This window comes from Akanthomyces muscarius, chromosome 2 (genome assembly GCF_028009165.1).
Source record: "Akanthomyces muscarius strain Ve6 chromosome 2, whole genome shotgun sequence".
In the NCBI taxonomy this organism is placed as follows: Eukaryota; Fungi; Ascomycota; class Sordariomycetes; order Hypocreales; family Cordycipitaceae; genus Akanthomyces; species Akanthomyces muscarius.
Genome location: NC_079242.1, coordinates 3121093 through 3142661, shown reverse-complemented (window position 1 = coordinate 3142661; position 21569 = coordinate 3121093). Strand labels below are relative to the sequence as shown.

Sequence of the window (21569 nt, the reverse complement as noted above, 5' to 3'; positions counted from 1 at the left end):
GCAGCCTTTCTGGCTCTCCACCTTCCCGCATGGGATGGCTCGAGAAAAAAAAGTTGGCCGCACTCGCTGGCCGCCTTAATTCGCGAACAAAAGAAGCCGTGTTAGACGACAGCTCCAATCGGGGTGGAGAAGAAGCATGTCGTTCGTGTTAGGCGGGTTGGACGCAAAGGCCGGGAGATTGAAGAGGCGGCGAGCAACTTTATTGACAGCCCCAAATGGGGCGGTAAAGCCGCCGAAAGCCATTCCGATGCAGAAGAAAATTTAAGAAATGGCTTGCAGTCGGCCGATGGGGACGGTTAATAACGAGATGCATGAGAGGGTCGCGTGGGTCGGCCTTCTTTAAAGAAGGGGGTCGGTCTTCGCTCAGGATCGGCTACCCGTTTCGAGGCGTTCGCCCGAAAGTCAGCCAATTCTGTTCCCACCCTTTTTTTCGACATGGGAATTTGATACAACGGATGGAAACTGGGATTGTAGAACCACGTGCTGGAGGACGGCGGCGGTGCGGTGACTACGTTGCGGTGCGTGAGAGATGGCCCGCTCTCGAAACGCAGACGGTGCGAAGAAGTGTGGAAGAAATGCGGGAAGGGGTCGATGAGGGACAGGCTGGACGCATTCCACCTGTCGCCTGCCGTTCTGTCACCCTACCTGTCACGATGGCGGCCGCCCACTTCAACTACTTCACCCTCTTCCCTCAGCTGCCGATCGAGATTCGGCTGCAAATATGGCAGCTGGCGCTCGAACCCGAGGCGCCTGGGCGTGTCTTATTTTGTTTTAAAGATGGCTGCTGGAAGCCGAGACGTCTCACTGCAGCCGATCCTCACTTTAATCCAGTTAATGATGAGTTTAACTTGACGCTCGAGTTTAGGCATGAGCTGCTTGATGTAGTCGACTTTGAGTTGGTACTTTTCTCTGTGAGCCGCGAGGCGCAAAGTGTTGCTTGCCAATATATCGAGTCGCAAAAACTGCGACGCAGCGACAACGCTGCCATGTGCGTCTTTGTGCGGGGGTACGATACCGCACGGGACGTCCTTTTTATACCGACCGCGGCTGCTCTCTACGGCTTCCTCTCGGAGCACCTCGAAAGGCTCTGGAAGCCGGACCTAGAAGACATGTTAGTCTACCGACCCGATCCGAGCATTGTCCGCCTCGCGATAACCCCGTGCGGACTTGACTCGGTGGCGTCGCATCTCTGGGACGTGTGGGAGCTGTGCTCGCTAGAGCTCGAAACGCTGTACATTGTGGCAAATGCGCCAGAGAACACCGAGCAGCCCTCTGAGGGTCAGCACTGGGAGATTTTGAGCGCACACGACGCAGCGTATGTGTGGGATGCGAGCGCGGGCCAGATGGCGTGGCACGGCGAGCACTGCATCGACGGCCCCCTTGGGGAGCTGTTTGCCCTGATGGAGACGTGTGCAGCTGTACTGCCCGAAAAATTCATCGAAATGAAGATAAAGCGGGCCGAGCTGCGCGCCGCCTACATGGTTCGCAGATAGTTGACCGTCAGCGGCTGGATAGATGTACAGGAAAGCTACGCTTTGGTGACTGGCCTCCGAAGACAAGTCGAGCCATGCCCAGACGAGGCCTGCACAATGCGGCAACGAAATGTATACTTGTTAACTGATAGCAGCTATTTCAACCAGGTCCATCTCACAGTACGTACTTTCATAGATGTACTTTACTTTCTGGTTTATACACTACTTGGTGGGTGGGTGGCACGTGTAGTGCAGATGCTGAACAGTACGCAGTCCGCGATGCTCACCCATCCAATGTCACTGCGGGGAATTCGCTACCAACACACCTTTCGGGCCGTAACAAAAATCATCGATACACTATCCGTAAGGAGTAATCTGCTTCAGATGCTCGTCATTTCCCGTAAATACTGGAGCCGTTTACCGAAACAGAAGAGGAGAAGCGCATCAACAAGGTGCCAAAAAGAGCTGTATAATGGCCCAAATTTGAGGTGGTGGGCAATCCATAGGAGATCCGACGTCGGCTCCTTCAGCTACCATATAGAGACACCTACGACGGCTGCAGGGCTCAGGGATAAAGATCCAGTCAGAAATTACATAGCGAGAACTCCAAACTGGTCCAGGCATTCATAAATTACGGAATATGAGCGCGCGGGCACTCGCTACATCGTAGTCGGGGGGTCGTACCCTACATGTGCAGGTAGGGATCTGCTCATCTATATGGGGTCAAGTAGTTGGAGACACCTTCATTAAATTGTCTTGTCGTTGACATACGCTGGTATGCACTTGTACTAAGAGTTCAAAAACGTTGGAGAGTTCAAAATCTAATTCTACAAGGTCGATATCTTATGCAGACTTTCTGGTGCTCAACTCGCTGTTTGGCAACTAAAGATCAGGACACTGGGTTATGTTGCACCACGCAAAACAAGGCGCAATAGTAAGAGATGAGCAGCCAGCTAGGTATCATTTATCTGTGATGAGTATAGTTGCAATCCCATCCTCATGCACTATTCGTCCAGCGCGAGAGGTTGATCCGGCGCCGAACCGTCGCCAGCTTGCTCCTTTCCAAACGCCAACTGTGTATTCCTAAACGGAATCAGCGCCAGGACGACTGCTTCGGCATAGTAGCTTCGCCGCGTGATGAGGTCCCCCGTCAGGATGCCCACGGTGCCCGTCTGGTGCTTCGAGTTTGTCTTGTTGTAGAGCCGGTTGTCCGCGTCGCCCAGCTCCAGGCCGCTGCGCAGCAGCTTGGTCGTCTCCTGCGGCAGGAAAAAGGTCCCCGTGCGCGCCCGGCCCATCGCGCCGTCGCGCCCCAGCACCACGATCCACGCAAACGCCTGCGTCTCGCCGTCGACGGTGTGCACGCCGCCCTCGAGCCCGATCCAGTACGTGGCCGCCGGTTCGAGCCGCTGCGCGTTGCGGGCCCGGTTGAGGGCGCCCTGTAGGGTCTCTTGGTCGGTGAGGGGTTGGTCCGGCACGCCGGAGCCGACGCTGCGGCCGTGAAAGGTGAAATTGCCGTCGGGGAACATGCGGGTGAAGCCGTCCTGGGCTGCCTGGAGCTTGAGAGGGTTCGTGGACGCCACGATGACGGTGCGGTCTATCGTTTCGGCCATTTTTTCTCTGGTGAGAAAAGATATAATTTCTGTGCGCCAAATGCTGAAGAAATGCTATGCGAGGATGGTTACACTGTAGTATAAAGATGATGTTTCTGCTTCGTTCTTTCAGCTCGTGATGTGTTGCCCGATTTTGCCATTTGACAGCTGCACAGTGGGCCGTAGCTGTATCGGCTTGCCCACAACTATTGATCGACGACGGTATTTGCATGGCAAATCATATACGTTGCTATCCTGGAAGGCGTATATTTATTTCATGACCAATATTAAATACTCTGAATTTGCCATTATTCCAACACGCGACGCCTAATTCGATCATGAGGCTTGCGATTTTCGTGATTTTCGGCATTGTGACATACTTGCAACTTTCTGACCCTAAATTATCAAGTATTAGATGGAAATTAGTAATTTTCTTGAATCATTATTTTTGATGGCCGTCGTGTTTTTTGCCTAATCTCGTGCTGCTGGCAGTTGTCGTGGCGGCAGTTAGACTTCCAAGTGATCGAAGGGGTCCGTGCTCCACACTCCCCTAATCTTAACCACCATCTTGTCTTGCAGCATCCCCAAAACAAGAAGTGCATATCCGCCATCCTGCTTACAACACCCCGCTGTCGCGTCAAACGCATCAAATAGTCGACCGAGACGACTGTATTCCTACCAGCAGCAGTTGTGCAAGATCCAAAGCTCGCAGGCAGGGCCGACAGAGTCAACGGTTTTGGCCGACTCCCCCTTGAAGCCACCACATTCCACTTGCAATATCCCGAGACGGCAAGACCTCGCAAAGCCCCACGATTCCGGCAATCGATCGACTATATATCACACATCGGATAGCCTCCAATCAGACAACAGTGTCTCGACTCATTTCTGGGCAGCGACAACCCACATAACCATAAAGCCGGATCGACTAGTCACCGATTCGCAATCGCTACTCGAGTAGCCCATACTACGCTCGCATCAATATCCAGTCAAAAATCCTTTGGAAATGGCAGGAGCTCATGGTCCCGGCGAAGGCTTTGCCAGAGACCTCGAGCGTGGCCGCGACGAAAATGCTCCGCGCCTGTCCAATGTCTCTGCCGGTGACGGCATCGGCTCCGCTCTGTCGTCGACAAACTCGTCCATCATGGGCGACGATATCCAGGGCGACATGGGCGAGGAATGGGGCCCCCAGCATCCTTGCTATCCTCACATCAACCCCCACGTGCCCGTGGATTCGACGGAACATGCCACGACGAGAATCATCCGCGTGCGACGCGACTGGCTCCTCCACGGCGACCTGGCACCGGCCTTTTCGAACCTATACCCTGAGATCCTCGATCCCGCGGGCATTTCGGAGCAGGAATTCCGCAAGGTGATTGGGAAGCTGAACACCGAGCTGGGCGAGGCGTTCAACCCGTATGCTGGGCGCAACGTCGTGGACAGCGTCATGGGCGCCCTCACCGGCTGGCTGTGGGACGACTTTGGTATGACGGCGACGAAGAAGAAACTGGCGGCGCTGGAGAGGTGGATTGAGCAGTGGAACACGGAGATGCAAAAGTCCATGTCCACCGAGGACACGGGGCTCGTGGCGGCTAAAATCATTTCCCTGCGACAAACGGGATACATGACTGTGAGTTAATGCGGTGCATTGCGCCACCGTTGTGTGACTTGTGCTGATAAACGACAAACAGCTCGACATCCAAATACCAGATCCAGAAATTGCGCCGGCTCCTAGTACGGCTGGTGCAAACGAATCCAGGACAGCGTTGTCGATGGAGCCAGCAGCTTCTGCGATCCCGGCATAGAGCAGACGGCGATTGCAGCGCCGATGACGGGCAACCTCTTCGTTTCTTCCACAATTGCATATATTACAAGCGCGAGTAGGAAAGTGCTCTGGCGCGGGTAGGAAAGTGCTCTGGCGCGGGTGTTTCTTTTCAGCAACAGAGCTTCGGGAACTATTCTTTGAGCGGTGTAGAGATGCCGTATGATTTCTGATACCACCAGCATCGTTGGCGTTTCGGACTGCTTGGTCTTTTCTTTTTTTCTTTTCAAGTTTTACTATATTACTGTTGTTCAAATCTCCACGGCGGGATCACTGTTTCTCTTATGCTTTCTACTATACTATAGACATTTTTTTACTGTCTAAATAACGCAAAAATCCGACGCCGCGTCTCATGCAATCTATCGATGGACCGCCTCGAATATCTGCAACTACCGGCGTGACCTCACCGCGCTCTCTCTTCAGCGGCTACGGGACGTACACACACCATGACGCAAGTGGTCATGGCCGACTGGAACTAACACTTGCACACCCGACGAGCCAAGTCTGAGGAGAAAAGAAGAGCGATTGGACAGCAAGTAGAGCCTTGCTCCTCATTGAGCGATCAAGGAGGCCGTCGACAAGTAAACGTAGTAGCAACGCGGTCCCGGTACGCCCCGGGGCTCAGATTTGGTCGCCGAGGCGTATATCCATAGACGCTACGTAATTACTAGTCCCCCCCCCCTTCCCCTGCTTCGCAGCGTTTTGTTCGTCGTTCGGCCTACGGGGCGGGGCAAACAGGATGCGCCGTCTTGTTCCCGGCCCGCCTCCCTTTGCATCGACACTCGGCACAGTCATCTCCGGAATGTGCCGCAGCGCCGCCAGCCTGGTGAATGCAGAGGTCCTGGACTGCTACGAGGACAGAGATGTATCGTTGAGCACGCGCGCATAGCTGATTGGGCCATCGTCGTCGTCGTCGCCCTGCATTTCGTGACCCCTCCCTGCGCGCGCCCCGGGCGCCATGGCCGCCGCCGTCAACGCCGAGTCGGAGCCGCAGCGGCCACCCGCGGTGCGCTTCGCAACCGCCGTCGTTCGGTTCTTGCTTGCGCAGTGGCTCATCATCGGATTTGGCTTCGCCTGCGTCTTGGCCTATTTCTTTCCCCGTACGTTGCATCCCCCGTTGCGTCTCCTCCATTGGCCGCGGACACCGTCGCTCACCAGGGACGATCTCTCAGATGTCGCCGCCCACGGAGGCTCCATCCGCTCCGAGTACAGCATCTTGTACGGCGCCGTCGCCTTCATCTTCCTCGTCAGCGGCCTGCAGCTGAGCCCGGCCAAGCTCAAGCAGAGCCTGACGAGCTGGCGCCTGCACGTCCTCGTCCAGGGCATCAGCTTCCTCGTCTTTCCCACCGTCGTATTGGGTATATATGCATCTCTCCCCCTCACCAGTCCCCTTTGCCTTGCGCCCCGTTGCATGAAGAGATTTACTGACAACTCTTTACAGCAATATTCCATATTTGCATCGCCGCCGGCGCCCTCCGCACCGGCACCCCTTCCATCCCCGTCCTCGTCGGCCTGCTCGCCACCGCGTGCCTGCCCACCACCATTGCCTCCAACGTGGTCATGACGCGCAGCGCGGGCGGCGACGAGGCGGCCGCCGTCATCTCCGTCGTCCTCGGCAACGTCTTTGGCTCCTTTCTCTCGCCGCTGCTCATCTACGGCCTCGTGCCCACCGACGACGCCTTCCAGCCCTGGCGGCCCGCCGGCCCCAGCACCCTCGGCCGCATGTACGCCGACGTCGCCAAGCAGCTAGGTCTCAGCGTCATCTTGCCGCTTGTTGTCGGGCAGGCGCTCCGGTGGACTTGGGAACCCAAAGTTGTCAAGGTGCTGAACCTGCTGAAGCTGCCCAAGCTGTCAGCCTGCTGTCTTATTCTGCTAGTTTGGTAAGCGGGTTGCCCCCTTCGTGCAAGCCACTCGTCAGACTAATATGCTTGGTTCTCAAGGACAACGTTTTCGGGCGCATTCGAGACAGGCGCACTTTTCAAAATCTCAAAGCCTTCTGTCGTGTGGATCATCTTTATGAATATTGCGCTCTACCTGCTCTTCACAGTGATATGCTTCTTCGCTGCTCGGCCTCCGCTGGCTCTCGCTCGGCTCTTCAACCCGATAATGGCCGACTCCAAACTTGGCAGACGACTGCCCAGTTTTATTCGTCGCATATTGACTATTCGCCAGATGAGCATGGAAGAAACCATTGCCGTGTGCTTCTGTGGCGCGGCCAAGACTACGAGTCTGGGTATCCCGCTGGTGGCTGCCATGTGGGCTGCCGCAGACAACCTAACAAGGGCATTCATTCAAATACCAGTTCTCTTGTATACTATCGAACAGGTTCGCATCTTGATGCACAAATTTTAGGTTTTTTTTACTCACGCAGCATTTAGGTCTTCGTGGCACAGTTACTTGTCCACGTCTTTAAGTGGTACATGCGGCGTATGGGAAAGCACCATTCAGATTCCGAGACGCAGGCAGACACAGAGCCAGAGGAGCAGCAACATATGGAACCTCAAACGCAAACGAAAGCGTATATGACGGGTAACAAAAGTCGAAAAGAGGATAAACAGTCAAAATAACAAGACTAGCTCTATTCTAAAAATATTTACAAGTGCGTAACTGTACTCGAGAAAGATGGTTATCCATTTTCTAGTCCTTCTTGGTCAGCTCATCAAACAGCTGCTTCATCACAGTGGCACTCTTCTTCACATATCGCTTTTGCCCGTTATCGTAATCCACGTAACACGCGCCAAACCGAGTGCGATATCCTTCGGCCCATTCAAAGTTGTCCATCAGCGACCAAGCAAAGTAGCCTCGCACATCCACTCCACACAACCGGACAGCAGCGGCCATTTCTCTCACATACCCATCGTAATATTGCACTCGAAAATCGTCTTCGAGGATCTTCTCTATCGGCAGATCGTTTTCGCCTTTGATGCTAGTTCCGTTCTCAAGCACATAGATCTTTGGATTGCGATACCGTTCACTGATCCATCGCAACAGATCTCCGAATCCTTGTGGGCAGGGTCGCAGCCATCGAGACTCGGTCTCTGCTCCTATCCAGTCGCCGTTCTTGTTCGAAAACAGGATATCCACATTTCCGGCATAATCTTCCAGATTTGGGGCGTCTTCCCGATGTTTGACATAATTGGCTGTGTAATGATTCATGCCGTAGTAGTCGCTCGATCCCTTGACCAGAGCCCGTTCTTCATCGGTGAAAGTAGGTAGCCTGGACAGTAACTGTGCACGCATAGCAGCTGGATAGTGTCCCAGATATATGGGATCTGCAAACCAGCCAATCGAAAACTCGATCTTTCTGTTGCATGCTCTGATGTCTTCAGGGTCAGAAGCATCCCATGGATAAGTGGCATCACCATCGAGCACAATGCCGATTTCGCCACCATGCTGAGCCTGAAATTTTTTTCGGTAAGTTTTTGCCGCTCTTCCATGGGCAATCAGGATGTTGTGACCAACTATCCAAGGGTCGGTAGAGGCAGCAGAGGTGCGGCCTGGAGCGGCGGAGCCTACATTGTAGCCAAGAATGCACGAGACCCATGGCTCATTGAATGTCGCCCAATGCTTCACTTTCGGGAGAGCTTCGAAAACAATTCTTGCATACCTCTCAAAATCGAGTGGAAATTCCTGTCTGTTTAGCAGGCCGCCGTAGCGCTTCTCGAGCTCGTCAGGCAAATCCCAGTGGTAGAGCGTGACGAACGGCGTGATGCCAGCATCGAGTAGATCATCAACAAATTTAACGTAGTGCTGCATCCCTGTATCATTGATGGGGTCTTCGCGGCCACCGAGAGGAATAATTCGACTCCACGAAAGCGAGAACCGATAGGCTGTGGCGCCGAGGGACTTGAGGAGGGCAATATCATCAGCCGTTCGGTTATACGAATTACAAGCCACCGCGCCTGATGAGCCGCCCGTAATTCTGCCAGGTTGATTGCAAAAGCTGTCCCAGATGCTAGGGCCTCGGCCGTCTTGTTCGATGGCGCCTTCGATCTGGTAGCTTGATCAGGTTAGCCAGCACTCAGCTGATGGGCAACAGCAGAACATACGCGGACGTGGAAAATCCCCAAATAAAGTCCTTTGGAAGCGACATGATGGCGTATTATTGTAATTTCGATTAGTTTAAGAATAGCGTGGAGAGAGAAGATCGGAGGTCTGGTCACAGAGCAACAAGACGTGGGGGGCACCGATTCACCGGGCAAGTGCGATTCATACAGGACCACTTTCACCTCGCGACATCACAGGCAGGGGCTCTTGTTGTTGTTTTAAATTTTCGTCTGAATTAATAATTAAGAATAATAACTCCATGTAACACGATATGTGTACAAGCCCGGCTTGACTTTCTTGCCGTAGCATGTCAGCCCATGCTTTTGAGAATGTGATTCGTAATCCATGGCACTTGACCTCAAAATGCCTCGCGAATCAACAATGAGTGCTTTGTCAGGAAACCCCACTACAGAAACTTCATGTGCAAACGAATTGGCGATTTTTTGCTTCGTTTTTTAAGCACAAAGAGTAAGGACGACAGAGGCATCCGAGCGGCAGACGTGGGTGTGAGCACCACCGGGGGGCACGCCATTGTCCCACTGGATAGTCGGGCAGGTGCTATCATCGCTGGCGAGGTGCAGCTTGTGTCCGGAAAAGGCATCGCCAAAGACGTCGCTAAGGTCATACCAGACGTTGGGCTGGGTGAGGCTGTAGGCGTAGTTGGTCTGCGGCTTGCCGGTGTAGAGGCCGTCGCGGTCGCGGGTGATTTTGAGCGTGCGGCCGCCCGTCTTGGGGTCGACGGCAAAGGGCTCCGCGTACGACTCACCCTTGGCCAGCGTGTGCCCGTTGGAGACGTCCTTGCCGACGGACCAGAGCGTCACCTCAAAGTCGCATTGGTTGTAGACCTTGGCGTAGCCCTCGGCTGCGGCGGTGGTGGCGAAGCCGACCGCGGCGACGGCGAGGATGCTGAGCTGCTTGAACATTTTGTTTATTTATTTATAAAATAAAATAGAGTTGGGTGTGGTTGGAGGTTGGTGAGGCGTGAGTGTAAAATTGTATGTGTAAGTGATGAAGTGTGAGAATGCGGATGCTGAAGATGATGGTCGGAACTGAAGGGGAGAATGATTAGATATTTATATAAAAAGTCACGGATACACGATCGGACCTTTCTCCTTTGGCGAGAGACTTGGCGTATCCCGAAATGAGGCCCCTTTGCTGGAGAAGGAGCCCAGTGACGTCCGGTGTTACCCTGTGAGAAAAGGTGCGAAGCTACCAGTACATGACCGCCCACGATATCCACGAATCTCGGGGTCTTGGCCGCTAGCCTGATCCAGGCTGGCAGCGGAGCTCAATACGAGCCCGTCCAGGGTCTCGGCAGGGATGTCTTGTGGATGCATGAATCCATTGAACGAGGCAATGAAGTAAATGAGCTCGGCGTAAAGTAAGCAAACTGTCACATTATGATGGTAAACCATCAGGTACTATTACAGAGAATCTTTCGTCAATAGTCTCCCTCAATCGACGCTCAAGAGGCAGCGCCCCCAAGTAAGCTTCAATGCCTTGTCTTCGTGCCATTGAGCGAAACACCACACTTTTGTCATAGCAAGAAAGTATTTTTAGAGCATGACTTGTTGGTCTGCCGGACAAAGAGGTCCGAATATAGTGCCAAGCAAGATGCAGTTTCTTTTTTCTTTCTGATCGCTCAATACGAACGGAACGGTGATCGAGCCATGACCTGGTCCCGTGGTGCGGCGCTATTTAAAGCCAAGATCTGCATCGGCACTGGGGCCGTGGAGGGCTGAAGACCGTATTTGCCCCCCAGCAAAGGCTTCGGGCACGTCGAAATTCGTCGATGAGCCGCAGCCTTATTTATTTTTCTTGCAAGCTAAACGAGTATATCCCGTGGGCCCTTGGAAGCCTGTTATTCGTTCGCCTGGCTTGAAAGAAGGAACAGGATCCTAGAATTCCTGCTGCGACCACATCGGTGCCATTCCCGCAGCGGGTGTCCGATTTAGTGGACGAATGGGGCAACTTCCGGGGGGCGACACGGCGCTGCCAATTACGTTTCCTGGCGGGAACGCTGGAGTCTACATGGTGGCATGTGAGCTGTTGTGCGTCGCGTCAGTCTTTGCCATTCGCAGTTTTCGGCAGGATCTGCCACTCTCCTCTGCCAAACGGCGAAGGAAGTCTTCTCAGAAGCACTTCTTTTCATTCTTTTTTTGGAGCTATAGGCCAAGCACAGGTGAGGTTATACGCTAGGCACGGGCACTAACCTTAGTATTGGGTGTGCTATTAATAACAACCCGTGGGATTTAGTTGGGCTCGGCTGACGACATGGTGCCATTCGTGGGTAACAAGGCTGGCCTTGTGACGGAATTTTACGCTACGGTAGCATTGAACCGTATTCTCGATAAATATATTGGATCAATTGTTACTTTCGTCCACACAGGTTTTAGAGTGCGGCATATCAGCGCCTGTGAAATCCATACCGACGATTCCGCATTGCCCGCTAAAACTTGTGCTTCAAGGCCGTCGACAGGATGGGGCTCGGCTTGGCAGCGGAGACGTTCGACCAAGCATCAGCCTCTCCTAATTGTTAAGTGTCATACTGTTCGGATCATTGTTTTCGTATCTTCGCCAAGAGACGGACGGAGCATGATGTAGGCCAAGGTTTCTGGTGCTTTGCCTCAACTCTAGATGGGGATACTGAGATTCCGCCTCGCCAGTAAATTTGACAATACACGCAAGGAAAATCCAGTCTCTAGCGACCGCTGATACGGTTCAGTGCTGCATCATGGTGCTTTAAAAGGCAATATAGACATCAAATCCTGTGCGAGAGAAGCGACGTGTAACATCGTATCGGTGGCCGTCAAGGCTGCTTTATATATCACCTTGTCCTGACTGCTGAAACTTGCCACTTAGCAATCTTGGCTCGTGTGCCAATACATATGCAAGGCTGACATGCAAATGGGACTTGTGTCGCCTCGTTCTGCTGCATCCAAGGCTTTTCTTACGTCTCAGGATTAATGCTTCGCCACTACAAGCGTTTGCACAATAGAAAACGGCGTCCACCTCTCGGCGTAGAATTGATAATTCGTTGAGATTTCTTTTGAACATATTTCAAGTTTTACATGAACAAAACAGCCGGTCGAGTTCGGTTAGCGATACTTTTCCCGGAATGACTCCGAACCCAAACAGTACTTCTCCATAACTCCCGATCACCAGCCATTGCCATCTCCCACCTGTCCATCCCAAAAAAAAAATGGCATCGTTTCTATTCTACTGTGTTTCAACTTCGTTGTCTTCTCTTTCGTCTAGCTTTCGTTTTCCGGAGGATGGTGTCGCCATGTCCACGTCTTCCATGTCATCGCCATCATCCGCGTATTCTATAATCTCCCATTCCAGCTGCACGTTGCCATCGTGTGAACGCTGGCCGCCGTGCATGCGACGAAATTTGCCTAGTCTGGTGCCTTCGACAAGTTCCTCAAACCAGGGCACGCCGAAAGACTCTCGAAGCACGGCGGTCTTGGCCGTGGTAGGTTCTTGCTGTTTGTCGTCCGCCACATCCTCAAGGTCCAGGTCTTGTGCGGCCTCATCTGAGTCGGTGTCATCGGGAATCAAGCCGAGCTCTTCCAAGTCGTGCAAGTCTTCGTGTACAAGGCTGCCGAGGGTCAAGTGAATGTACTCGGCTTCGGCGGCCGGGCTCTCGGACCAGTACGACAGCTGCGTACCACAGTACCCGCAAAAGTAGCGCTTGCAGTCCTGCTGGTCAGGGTGTGTATAAGATCGCCGAATCGTCGAGTGTGTTTCGTCGTCGCAGTAGGCATACGTTGCGCTCTTGTACCAATTCAAGGGCACTCTAATGTAGGCTGCCAGTGGCGTAGCGAGCGAGGCTTCTGGGCACGGTTGGTTAGCATCGTATTCAGCCAAGGTGCAGATGTATCATCAGTTTGTTTGAGGCCATGGTGGAACGAATAGCGCAGCGGCTCTCGCGGAGAGCTGGCAGGGAATTTGGGACGTACGATGGAGCGATTCAGTATTGAACAGCACTTGAGCATCGTTGATGGCGTCCTCGGGGACTACAATCAGGTAGCGATTGCGGCCGCACTGGCAGGCACCGCGCAACGGACGTAACGAGCTCATGGTATATGTTGTAGAGTCAGACGACAAGAACAGCGGATGTAATTGGCGATGAAAATTTTGTTATTGGATGATGTTGGGTGATGCGCTACGTCAGGCCGGTGGGCTTGTCTTTGAGAAAATGAGGGGCAGTGTGGCCGGCTGGAGCTCCGTTGGCACCGAAATTGAAGCTTGTATGACGAAAGCGGAGGAGCCACTCCACCACAGTCGGGTGAGGTGTGAATGCGGTACAAAGGGAGGCACTAGGCGGGTCATGGATTGAGGAATACTTGGGGAATTTTTGAAGATGTTTTGCTCGTTCGTTTGAATTCGGATCGTGGTCGGATGCAAGGCAAGTGGCCATGGGTATAGTCAAAAGGATGGCCTGCCTGCTGTTAGTCATTCCTGGGCAAATATCTACCCACAAGTGTACTGCTTCATTATCGATACAAACTGGGCGCTCAGCATACAACATTATCCTGCCATATACTGAGACACGAGCAACCGTGAGATGTCGTTTATCGGTCTCTCCAAGATATACCGAGCTTTAAAATACAGTCTCGCGGCCTTCAATGCCCGCCTCGATAGCAAAAAGAGGCAGCTACCCTGCACAGGAGGATGCGACAGGTCCACGTCCTGCAACGCAAGCCTGAAGCAAAATAAATGTAGTATCGGATCTTGCGTCTATCGGCCCTTGCTTCATTGTGAATTTTGCTATATAATTTGTCGCCCTGTTGAGCCGAAGATGCGGAAGCAACACAATCCGCGGTAAGGCCCCAGCAGACACTACAGGGCACCATCAGTCACCGAAAGAACTGGTAATAAAGGGCACGGTCAGCACCTGCGACCACTACAAGTACCTTAGAACGCCGCTGAAAGGACCAGTGGCGGCTCTGGAAATCAGAGCTCCCCGCTTTATTCCGCCCCCGCGGGCCCGCGGTACCTGCCCCAAGGCTCAGCGCGGTCCCCCATTGTCAGGCCCATCGTCACCCACGCAGCCACGGCCACGGCATCCCCATCTCGCATCTCATCCAAGCTGCTTGTGCTCTCCACTTCCGACAAGAGCCGACGCTGGCGCCTGGCACCAAAGAATCTCCGGTCGGCCGTGTGCTGATCTCTCGGACCCTTGCAAGCTTCCCCCGTTGCAACCGTTTTTGCCGACTCTCATCTGGCCTTGCCATTGTCTCTTCATCTTCATCTTCACCTCTTCCTCAACACCCCGCCGCGACTCATCTACCCATCTACAGCGCCGTGCGACTCTCACAACGTCCTCCACAATGTCTGGCCCTCCGTCACGCCTCCGCTCAATCCTCAACCACCTCTTGCCAGCTGCTCCGCCCCCGGCGCACATCCACCACCTCTCACCCACGTTTTTCCTAGAACGCGCCGCGTCCATTGAGCCCAATGCCGACGCCGTCGTGCACATCACCGCCAACGGCGTCAGCATTCGCCGCTCCTACCAGCAGACGGCGGACCGCGCCCGAGGTCTCGCGTACTACCTCAAGAAGCACGGCCTGAAACGTGTTGGCATCCTCGCGCCCAACACGCCCGCCTTCCTGGAGTCGCTGTATGGAATTGTGGCCGCTGGCGGTGTTGTTGTTCCCGCAAACTACCGCCTCAAGCCGGATGACATTGCCTACATCTTTGAGTTTGCCGAGGTGGACTCCATCATTGTGGACAAGGAGTTTGAAGAGCTTCTAAGTGCCTACAAATCCAAGCACAGCAAAGTCCCAATCATCGTGGATAATGTAAGAGGGAGAAACACGCACTCGAGGATGCGCGCTACACTAGCTAACCATCGGCGTTGTAGGATACTGACGTCCTCAACGGCCCGCATGCAGGCCAGTATAATCAAGCTGTAACAGAGGGTCTTGCTTACGATGCCGAGCAAGGTGCCAAGGGCTGGGCTGGGCTTCACGCACATGCAGACAACGAAGATGACATGCTTGCCATCCCTTTTACTTCCGGCACAACGTCCAAACCCAAGGGCGTCGTCTATACCCACCGAGGCGCCTACCTTGCTGCTGTCGCGAACATTATCGAGTCTGGTCTGAATCATGGTCGCTGCAAATATCTATGGACGTTGCCCATGTAAGTGGGATCTAGTTACGCCAAAGAAACCCAGCTTCGCATACTGACTGAAGCTAGGTTTCACGCCTGCGGATGGACGTTTCCATGGTCCATTGTCGCGGTGCGTGGTGTAAATGTGTGTCTGCGCAAAATCGATTATCCAGTAATTTGGCGCCTCCTCAAGGATGAAGGCGTCACCCACTTCAACGCTGCGCCGACTGTCAACACGTTGCTTGTGGCTGCAAAAGAGGCCACCAAACTACCGAATCCAGTACAAGTGACTGTCGCAGCCAGTCCGCCCACTGGCCATCTGTTTGAGCAAATGGTGTGTTGTTGTCAAGGCTGGCAAGCGAATGCTTCGGTGACTAATTCGTATCGTTTAGACCAACTTGAACCTGATGCCAGTACACGTTTACGGAATGACGGGTAAGTTTTGCACGCCTGCTGTGTTTTCGCACGCCCGCTGACAGACAAAGAAACATACGGCCCTATAACCAAATGCTACACCATGCCTGAATGGGACAGTCTTCCCCCAGCCGAAAAATACGCCAAGATGGCACGTCAAGGACACGGCTTCATCACCAGCCTGCCCATCCGCATTATCAAGCCGGACCAGCCCGAAGACGTTCTCATCGACGTTGCCAAGGACGGCAAGGAGATTGGCGAGATTGTCTTTTTCGGCAACATCTGCGCCAAGGAATACTACAAGGACGCCGCCGCCACCAAGAAGCTGTTTGCCGGCGGCGGCCTGCACTCGGGCGACCTCGCCGTTTGGCACCCCGACGGCAGCGCGCAGATCCTGGACCGCGCCAAGGACATCATCATCTCGGGCGGTGAGAACATCTCCTCGGTCGCCCTGGAGAGCATGCTAGTGCAGCATCCCGACGTGCTCGAGTGCGGCGTCGTGGCCGTTCCCAGCACGCAGTGGGGCGAGGTGCCCAAGGCGTACATCACCGTCAAAGAGGGCAAGTCCATGCAGGGCGCGGACCTGATTGCCTGGGCCAAGGACAACAGCGCCATCAGTAGGTTTATGGTGCCCAAGGAGGTCGAGATCGTGGCGGACCTGCCCAAGACGAGCACGGGCAAGATTAAGAAGAATGACTTGCGCGATTGGGCAAAGACCGGTCGCACGTCTACTTAAAGAGCGGGCTAGTCTTATGTGAGGAGAGCGCCTCTGTGCTGTTGGCCTTGTTGCGATGATACCTTGGGCGGAATCGTATGCTTTAGCTACTCAATCAAAGCCAATCATATGACCAGAGAGATGCTAGAGTTTAAAACCTTGCTTTAGGTTGCCGTGCCAATCCGTTCGGTAACGACATCACTACCGAGGGTCAAGAACTACATATGAGAGTGTCACCATGTTGGCAATATTTAGCGGTCAATGGCCCTCGATTGTATGGAGCTATGCAAAAGTTCATGCTGCTACTTTGCAGGCAGCATTATTCCATAGTACCTAGGATCGCGCGGTTCCGTTCAATCTAGAGAGGAGGCTGGGAAAATACAAGACAAATTCCAAAAATTCATCTGACCGAATCTCTGATGTGTCTCACTTCAACCTAGGCACCGATGCTGCCAACAATGCTCGAGGCGAGATCCACCGCGCTCTGGGCAATGTTGCCACCATTGCCGCCCTGAATGCTGTTGGCCAAGCCAGCAGCACTGTCTGCAATATTGTTACCGCCGCCCTGCTTGCCCTTTGCCGGAGGAGAGGCATCATCACCCGAGGCGTTCTGCGCCGGAGGGGCAGCGGCACCGCCGTTGTTCTTGTTGTTCTTGTTGCCCTGGATGCTCGAAGCAAGGCCGATGGCGCTGTCGGCAATGTCCTTGCCGTCTCCGCCTTGGATGCTGTTGGCGAGACCGGCGGCACTGTCCGCGATGTTGTTACCGTTGCGACCTGTGATTGTGACGCAAAAGGTCAGCCTCTTGATTAATTGGCATCGTCTTTGGCCCTGCTCTGCGTCTTTGCTTTTTTCTTTTTGGATTTTCAAGAATCTTTCTTCGCATGCGTTCCCAACGTACCAGATGCAGGAGCGCCAGCCACAAGGGAAGTCGCACAAGCGAGGACAACGGCGAGTGTACCAGCAAGCTTCATTGTTGTACCAGATGGGACAAGAAATAGAAATGGTTTATAGTTGGTGTAAAAATCGTTCGATGCAATGTGCAGGATGGCAATATAACTAGGAAGAAAAAAAATGGCGAGTTATTCACCAACGAACACTATCTATAAGTAGACGTTCGCGCACTTTACTAACATTCCGTATGTCCGCGTGCATAAACCGGTGAAACAATATCACATTGTAAAAAAGCCTGTTACGAGCACTAGTTGACTGGTGGGCTCACTTTAACCACCTTGTGTGGCAGCTGTCTAGCAAAACCTAAATATCATCCATCGTTCTTCTGCTGTATAATGAGTCAGTTCTTTAACATGAGCGCGCATAAAGGCTATAAGGAACCTGTTTCAACATCCACGTAAAACCAGCAGCGCACCTCGGTTCGCGCGAGTCACGGCCAGGGCGCTTGAAGGAGCCTGCTTGGAGGTAGTGGCCATTGCATGGCTCTTGATGCCCGTTTTGGGGGCTGAGTTGCGAGACGTGAAGCTTGAACTGTTTCAAAAACGCTGTTGCAGCCACAGGCGACGGAGCGCCCGGCGTGTGCCATGCTCGCGATGGAAGAATAAGGCAAGAGGCATCTTTGTCTTTGCATGGCTATGACGAAAGATTGCATGCGCGAGCTTAAAAAAATTCATGGAGATGAGTACTCACGGCGTCGAGGATACTAAAGCAGTTTCAGGTTATGATGGATGCCAGCCGAGATATCCTCTGCGCCATCATGCGTCTGCCTTGATTTATTTGACTGACGGCGTGCCCCGGATTCCCGACACCAGATCTGCGACATGCACAAACCATCTCTTCTCTATGAACTTGCCTCTTTTATTAGGTGGTATCATTTACTATCTTGATGCCTGGATATTATTTCCTTGACCAACTGCAGTCCTTAGCCTCAAGCGGACGAGTGGAAAGACACCAAAGCGAACGGGCCTGACTTCTAGTAAAAACATTTCTGAAGTAATGCAAAAGTTGAATATGAAAAGAAATCACATGCACGAAATACCTTCGCGGCTGGAATAGGCAGCCCGCAGGTCAAAATTGACGCCGCCAGCGCCTTACACCAAAGATGGTTGCGATACCGACCTACCCTATAGTTACGGCCTTCGACCAAGCGGACTATTGGCCGCGGCCACTGCTTAAATGCCGCCTTGAAGCACTCATGTGACCTGTCAAGAAGCTATGGGCCTACGCATCTGCCTTTTGTCGCGGGATGAAAATGTCCGACTCATCCTGCACACTGCTGCAGATTGGGTGCTGCTAACGGCGTAGCTGTACTTATACAGCTGGGCACTGACAGTGGCGCGCCTGGTAGCTCCTCGGCCCAGCTAGCTGCTAGTGACCAGCGAACAGTGAGGGCCGACCCGGGAAGCTCCAAGCGGCTCCCTTCCATTGCCTTGACCTGTCGCGAGCTGCCTGACTTGGACCTCACATTACGACATTAGAGGTGTTTGTAACTCAGCAGGAAGACGTCATCTTTCTTTTTTTTTCATTCTCGGCAACAGCTTTTGCATTTTGCTGCCGACTCGCCAATCCCCCATCGCCCCCACGAACACGACTTCTGACGCAAGCCTGCGACAGCTGCGCAAGCCGGCTGCCACCAAGAGTCGCGTGCGTGGCTCCCTCAGCAGCATCGACACCTCTGTGGCTGCCAGCCAATCTTGACTTCTGCACCACGTCCATCCCTCTGCACGAGTGTACAACACGGGGAGCGGTCTGCAAAAGCGCCCATCGGCTTCCCATGCTTTGAGGACGACGGCAACTGCTCTCCAGACACCCAACCGCCTAGCCATTCCCCTCCCTCGATCGACGCGCGGCACCCATCGAGATGGCCTCTACTAGCTCCGATCCCGCCGTGTCCGGCAAGCCAGCCGCTGCCCGGGTCAACTCACACGATGCGCCGCAGAGCCGCAGGACGAGCGCGAGCACACAGCTGCCGAAGCGCGCCCACACCTTTCAGAACGACGGTGCCGCCCAGCAGCCCGATGCCTTTGAGACATCGCAGGATGCAGACGACCACGAGGAGCCTGCCGACAACGGCAGAAGCTCTGTCGACCTTGACGAGCTGCCTATTGAACTCGTCACCCTGACAGATAGGTACATGTCATCCACAGATGCCCCCCAAGGCGGCCGTTAACTAATAATGCTACACGTAGTTTCGTCGAATCGCTGAGCGCCAAGGTCCATTCGACGCCGCCAAACATAGACAAGCTATCCCAGCTCTTCCAAGACTTCTATACGCTCGCCTCATCCCATATACAGACACACATCAGCGCACTTGCGACAAGACAGCGTCGTGGCCCGTCCCCGAGCCCCTCCACCACATCGTCGATATCCTCTGCTGCCAGTCGCTTCCGCTCCCGCACTGCGTCGCTCAAGTCGTCCAAGGACAGCAAGCCAAAGCTCGAAGTCGAACACCAAATGATTACGGCCGAGGAGCTTGCCGACAGGAAAAAGGCACGCAAGGCGCTGGAAGCAAAGAAGGGCCTGATCGAGGAGGCCGTGGAGCGGCGCCTGTGTGAGGCCATCTACGATCGAATATACCGTCACCGAAGCACCCACGACGAGGCGCAGGATGACAAGCTCAGGTCCAAGACGGCCGCGCTGGCCCTGGTCAATATTGGCCTGACGGACCTGGGCATTGATCTCGGCCAAGAGGAGGACGACGACAAGAAGGATGGAGTGGCACCGAAATTTCGCGACGAAGAAATCCGAGAGTCTCTGGAACCAGCGCGCAAAGAACTCGTTGCCATGAGCGACTCGCACTACCCCCTCGGGAAAATCAACCACCTCAAGGCCGTGCACAAGAGCATCGTCGACACGCTCTCCCACTTCCAGCCCTCTGCGTCGGCCGACGAGATCATGCCCATGCTCATATACACCCTCATCACGCTTCCGCCCGAGCACCTGCATGCCATCAGCGACCTCCACTTCATGCAGTACTTTCGCTGGGAGCCCAAGCTCACCGGCGAGGCCGCGTACTGTCTCACCAACTTTGAGGCCGCCATCAGCTTCCTCGAGACGGTCGACCTCTCCACCCTCCGCGACGATGAGCACCCCTCCGGCCCGCCAAAGGCCGCCGTCGCCGCCGAAGCCACCACCGCCAAGCCAGAAACGTTTCCTCCCGCCTACACACAGCGCGGTGCCGCCGCATCCACCACCGATGCCACCAAGGAAAACGCCGCCGCCGCCAAGCTCAGCGTGCCGTCGCCTGGTGGAGGGGGGCTGACGGCCGCCGCGGTGCTGCGCAACCGCCGCCTCAGCGACCTCGTCAACACGCCCGCCCAGGCGTTTGGCGCCGCCAGCGGCGCCGTCTTCAGCACCGCCGACCAGGGCCTCAAGACAATCTCCAACAGCCTCGGCGAGAGCTACTCGTTCCTCCTCGGTAAGCTGCGCGAGCAGCGCCAGCAGGGCGTCGGGCCCAACAAGGAGTCTCTCGTCGTGCCGCGGACCCTCGACGACGCCCGCAAGCTCGTCACCACGCCGCCGCTGGGTGACGATGACGACGATGACGACAATGACACCACCAGCGTCGACACCTCCGCCGTCGCCACCGCCGAAGATGGCGAGACACGGGCTTCCAAGTCAGCGGCGCCGCCGCGCGACTCGGTCCTGACGCTCATTGGCGGCCGGCGCGAGCCCAGCGCCGACAGCACGCGCAGCCGGCGCAGCGCGAGCTCTCTGAAAAAAGTGGTTGAATTTCCCGGCACGACGCCGCCCCCGCCGGCCACGACCGTCGCCGGCGCCGCGCAGCAACAGGGCGCCGCCATGCTGGACCAGGTGCGCAACCTCGGCAGCACCTTTAACCCCATGGCGCGCCTGCCCAACATGGGCTTCCGCGGGTTCGGTCGCGCGGCGGCGACGTCGACGCCGCCGCCACCACCACCGCTGGCTGCCGCCGCAGCGACCGGCAAGGACGGCGGCGGAAGCAACCCCCCCGAGGATGGCGGCGACTTGAGCGCGGTAAGTAGCCTGCATCCCCTCCGGCACTGTAATCGCCCAGCACACCGTGAAATGCAGCGCTGACAAAGAACCCGCAGGCATTCCCAGACTTGGCAGCCGCGCTGCCGCCAAAGCCCAAGATTGCGCCGCCCAACAAGCGCTTCATGGAGATAACCACCCCGGGCGAGCTGCGCCTCGGCGAGGTGCTGGAGCTTCTACGAGATTATCGACGGTTGGCGGGCGCGTTGAACAATTTAGATGCTTTTGAGGATAAATAATGTTGTACATATGAATCACCAGAGCGGATCCTTTTTTGGCCTTTCGATATAACGAATCAATAATATGATATATAATGTCACATCTGTTTTGGTATTTACAAGTCGCTGAAAACGGGCCCAGCTACTCTCTTCTAAGCGCCCTCAAGTCAAAAGCGCCCCTATTCCCAATACAAAAGAACAAAACAAAA

At 54.6% G+C, this 21569-nt stretch overlaps 11 protein-coding genes across 11 annotated transcripts; 6 read left to right on the top strand and 5 right to left on the bottom strand.

The window, feature by feature from the left end:
- Nucleotides 1-653: 653 nt before the first annotated feature.
- On the top strand, nucleotides 654-1493 carry LMH87_004179 (uncharacterized protein; the record flags this gene model as incomplete). Its single annotated transcript, XM_056195358.1, has 1 exon — nucleotides 654-1493. The coding sequence occupies one exon, from the start codon at nucleotides 654-656 to the stop codon at nucleotides 1491-1493; it is 840 nt and encodes a 279-aa protein (XP_056048994.1).
- A 96-nt stretch (nucleotides 1494-1589) lies between these two features.
- LMH87_004178 (uncharacterized protein) lies at nucleotides 1590-2358 on the top strand (the record flags this gene model as incomplete). Its single annotated transcript, XM_056195357.1, has 4 exons — nucleotides 1590-1652; nucleotides 1746-1835; nucleotides 2204-2247; nucleotides 2307-2358. 4 exons carry the CDS (start codon nucleotides 1590-1592, stop codon nucleotides 2356-2358), a joined length of 249 nt encoding a protein of 82 aa, XP_056048993.1.
- Nucleotides 2359-2476: 118 nt separating this feature from the next.
- LMH87_004177 (uncharacterized protein) lies at nucleotides 2477-3082 on the bottom strand (the record flags this gene model as incomplete). The annotated part of the gene is made up of 1 exon (XM_056195355.1): nucleotides 2477-3082. One exon carries the CDS (start codon nucleotides 3080-3082, stop codon nucleotides 2477-2479), a length of 606 nt encoding a protein of 201 aa, XP_056048992.1.
- A 982-nt stretch (nucleotides 3083-4064) lies between these two features.
- On the top strand, nucleotides 4065-4863 carry LMH87_004176 (uncharacterized protein; the record flags this gene model as incomplete). The annotated part of the gene is made up of 2 exons (XM_056195354.1): nucleotides 4065-4688; nucleotides 4750-4863. 2 exons carry the CDS (start codon nucleotides 4065-4067, stop codon nucleotides 4861-4863), a joined length of 738 nt encoding a protein of 245 aa, XP_056048991.1.
- A 975-nt stretch (nucleotides 4864-5838) lies between these two features.
- LMH87_004175 (uncharacterized protein) lies at nucleotides 5839-7447 on the top strand (the record flags this gene model as incomplete). Its single annotated transcript, XM_056195353.1, has 5 exons — nucleotides 5839-5980; nucleotides 6053-6238; nucleotides 6322-6760; nucleotides 6821-7205; nucleotides 7259-7447. 5 exons carry the CDS (start codon nucleotides 5839-5841, stop codon nucleotides 7445-7447), a joined length of 1341 nt encoding a protein of 446 aa, XP_056048990.1.
- Nucleotides 7448-7517: 70 nt separating this feature from the next.
- On the bottom strand, nucleotides 7518-8973 carry LMH87_004174 (uncharacterized protein; the record flags this gene model as incomplete). The annotated part of the gene is made up of 2 exons (XM_056195352.1): nucleotides 7518-8880; nucleotides 8930-8973. The coding sequence occupies 2 exons, from the start codon at nucleotides 8971-8973 to the stop codon at nucleotides 7518-7520; spliced, it is 1407 nt and encodes a 468-aa protein (XP_056048989.1).
- A 409-nt stretch (nucleotides 8974-9382) lies between these two features.
- LMH87_004173 (uncharacterized protein) lies at nucleotides 9383-9850 on the bottom strand (the record flags this gene model as incomplete). Its single annotated transcript, XM_056195351.1, has 1 exon — nucleotides 9383-9850. The coding sequence occupies one exon, from the start codon at nucleotides 9848-9850 to the stop codon at nucleotides 9383-9385; it is 468 nt and encodes a 155-aa protein (XP_056048988.1).
- A 2296-nt stretch (nucleotides 9851-12146) lies between these two features.
- On the bottom strand, nucleotides 12147-13010 carry LMH87_004172 (uncharacterized protein; the record flags this gene model as incomplete). Its single annotated transcript, XM_056195350.1, has 2 exons — nucleotides 12147-12763; nucleotides 12890-13010. 2 exons carry the CDS (start codon nucleotides 13008-13010, stop codon nucleotides 12147-12149), a joined length of 738 nt encoding a protein of 245 aa, XP_056048987.1.
- A 1253-nt stretch (nucleotides 13011-14263) lies between these two features.
- On the top strand, nucleotides 14264-16197 carry LMH87_004171 (uncharacterized protein; the record flags this gene model as incomplete). Its single annotated transcript, XM_056195349.1, has 5 exons — nucleotides 14264-14734; nucleotides 14797-15077; nucleotides 15135-15381; nucleotides 15440-15482; nucleotides 15533-16197. 5 exons carry the CDS (start codon nucleotides 14264-14266, stop codon nucleotides 16195-16197), a joined length of 1707 nt encoding a protein of 568 aa, XP_056048986.1.
- Nucleotides 16198-16612: 415 nt separating this feature from the next.
- On the bottom strand, nucleotides 16613-17148 carry LMH87_004170 (uncharacterized protein; the record flags this gene model as incomplete). Its single annotated transcript, XM_056195348.1, has 2 exons — nucleotides 16613-16950; nucleotides 17076-17148. 2 exons carry the CDS (start codon nucleotides 17146-17148, stop codon nucleotides 16613-16615), a joined length of 411 nt encoding a protein of 136 aa, XP_056048985.1.
- Nucleotides 17149-18989: 1841 nt separating this feature from the next.
- LMH87_004169 (uncharacterized protein) lies at nucleotides 18990-21381 on the top strand (the record flags this gene model as incomplete). Its single annotated transcript, XM_056195347.1, has 3 exons — nucleotides 18990-19258; nucleotides 19318-21124; nucleotides 21202-21381. The coding sequence occupies 3 exons, from the start codon at nucleotides 18990-18992 to the stop codon at nucleotides 21379-21381; spliced, it is 2256 nt and encodes a 751-aa protein (XP_056048984.1).
- Between the last annotated feature and the right edge of the window lie 188 nt (nucleotides 21382-21569).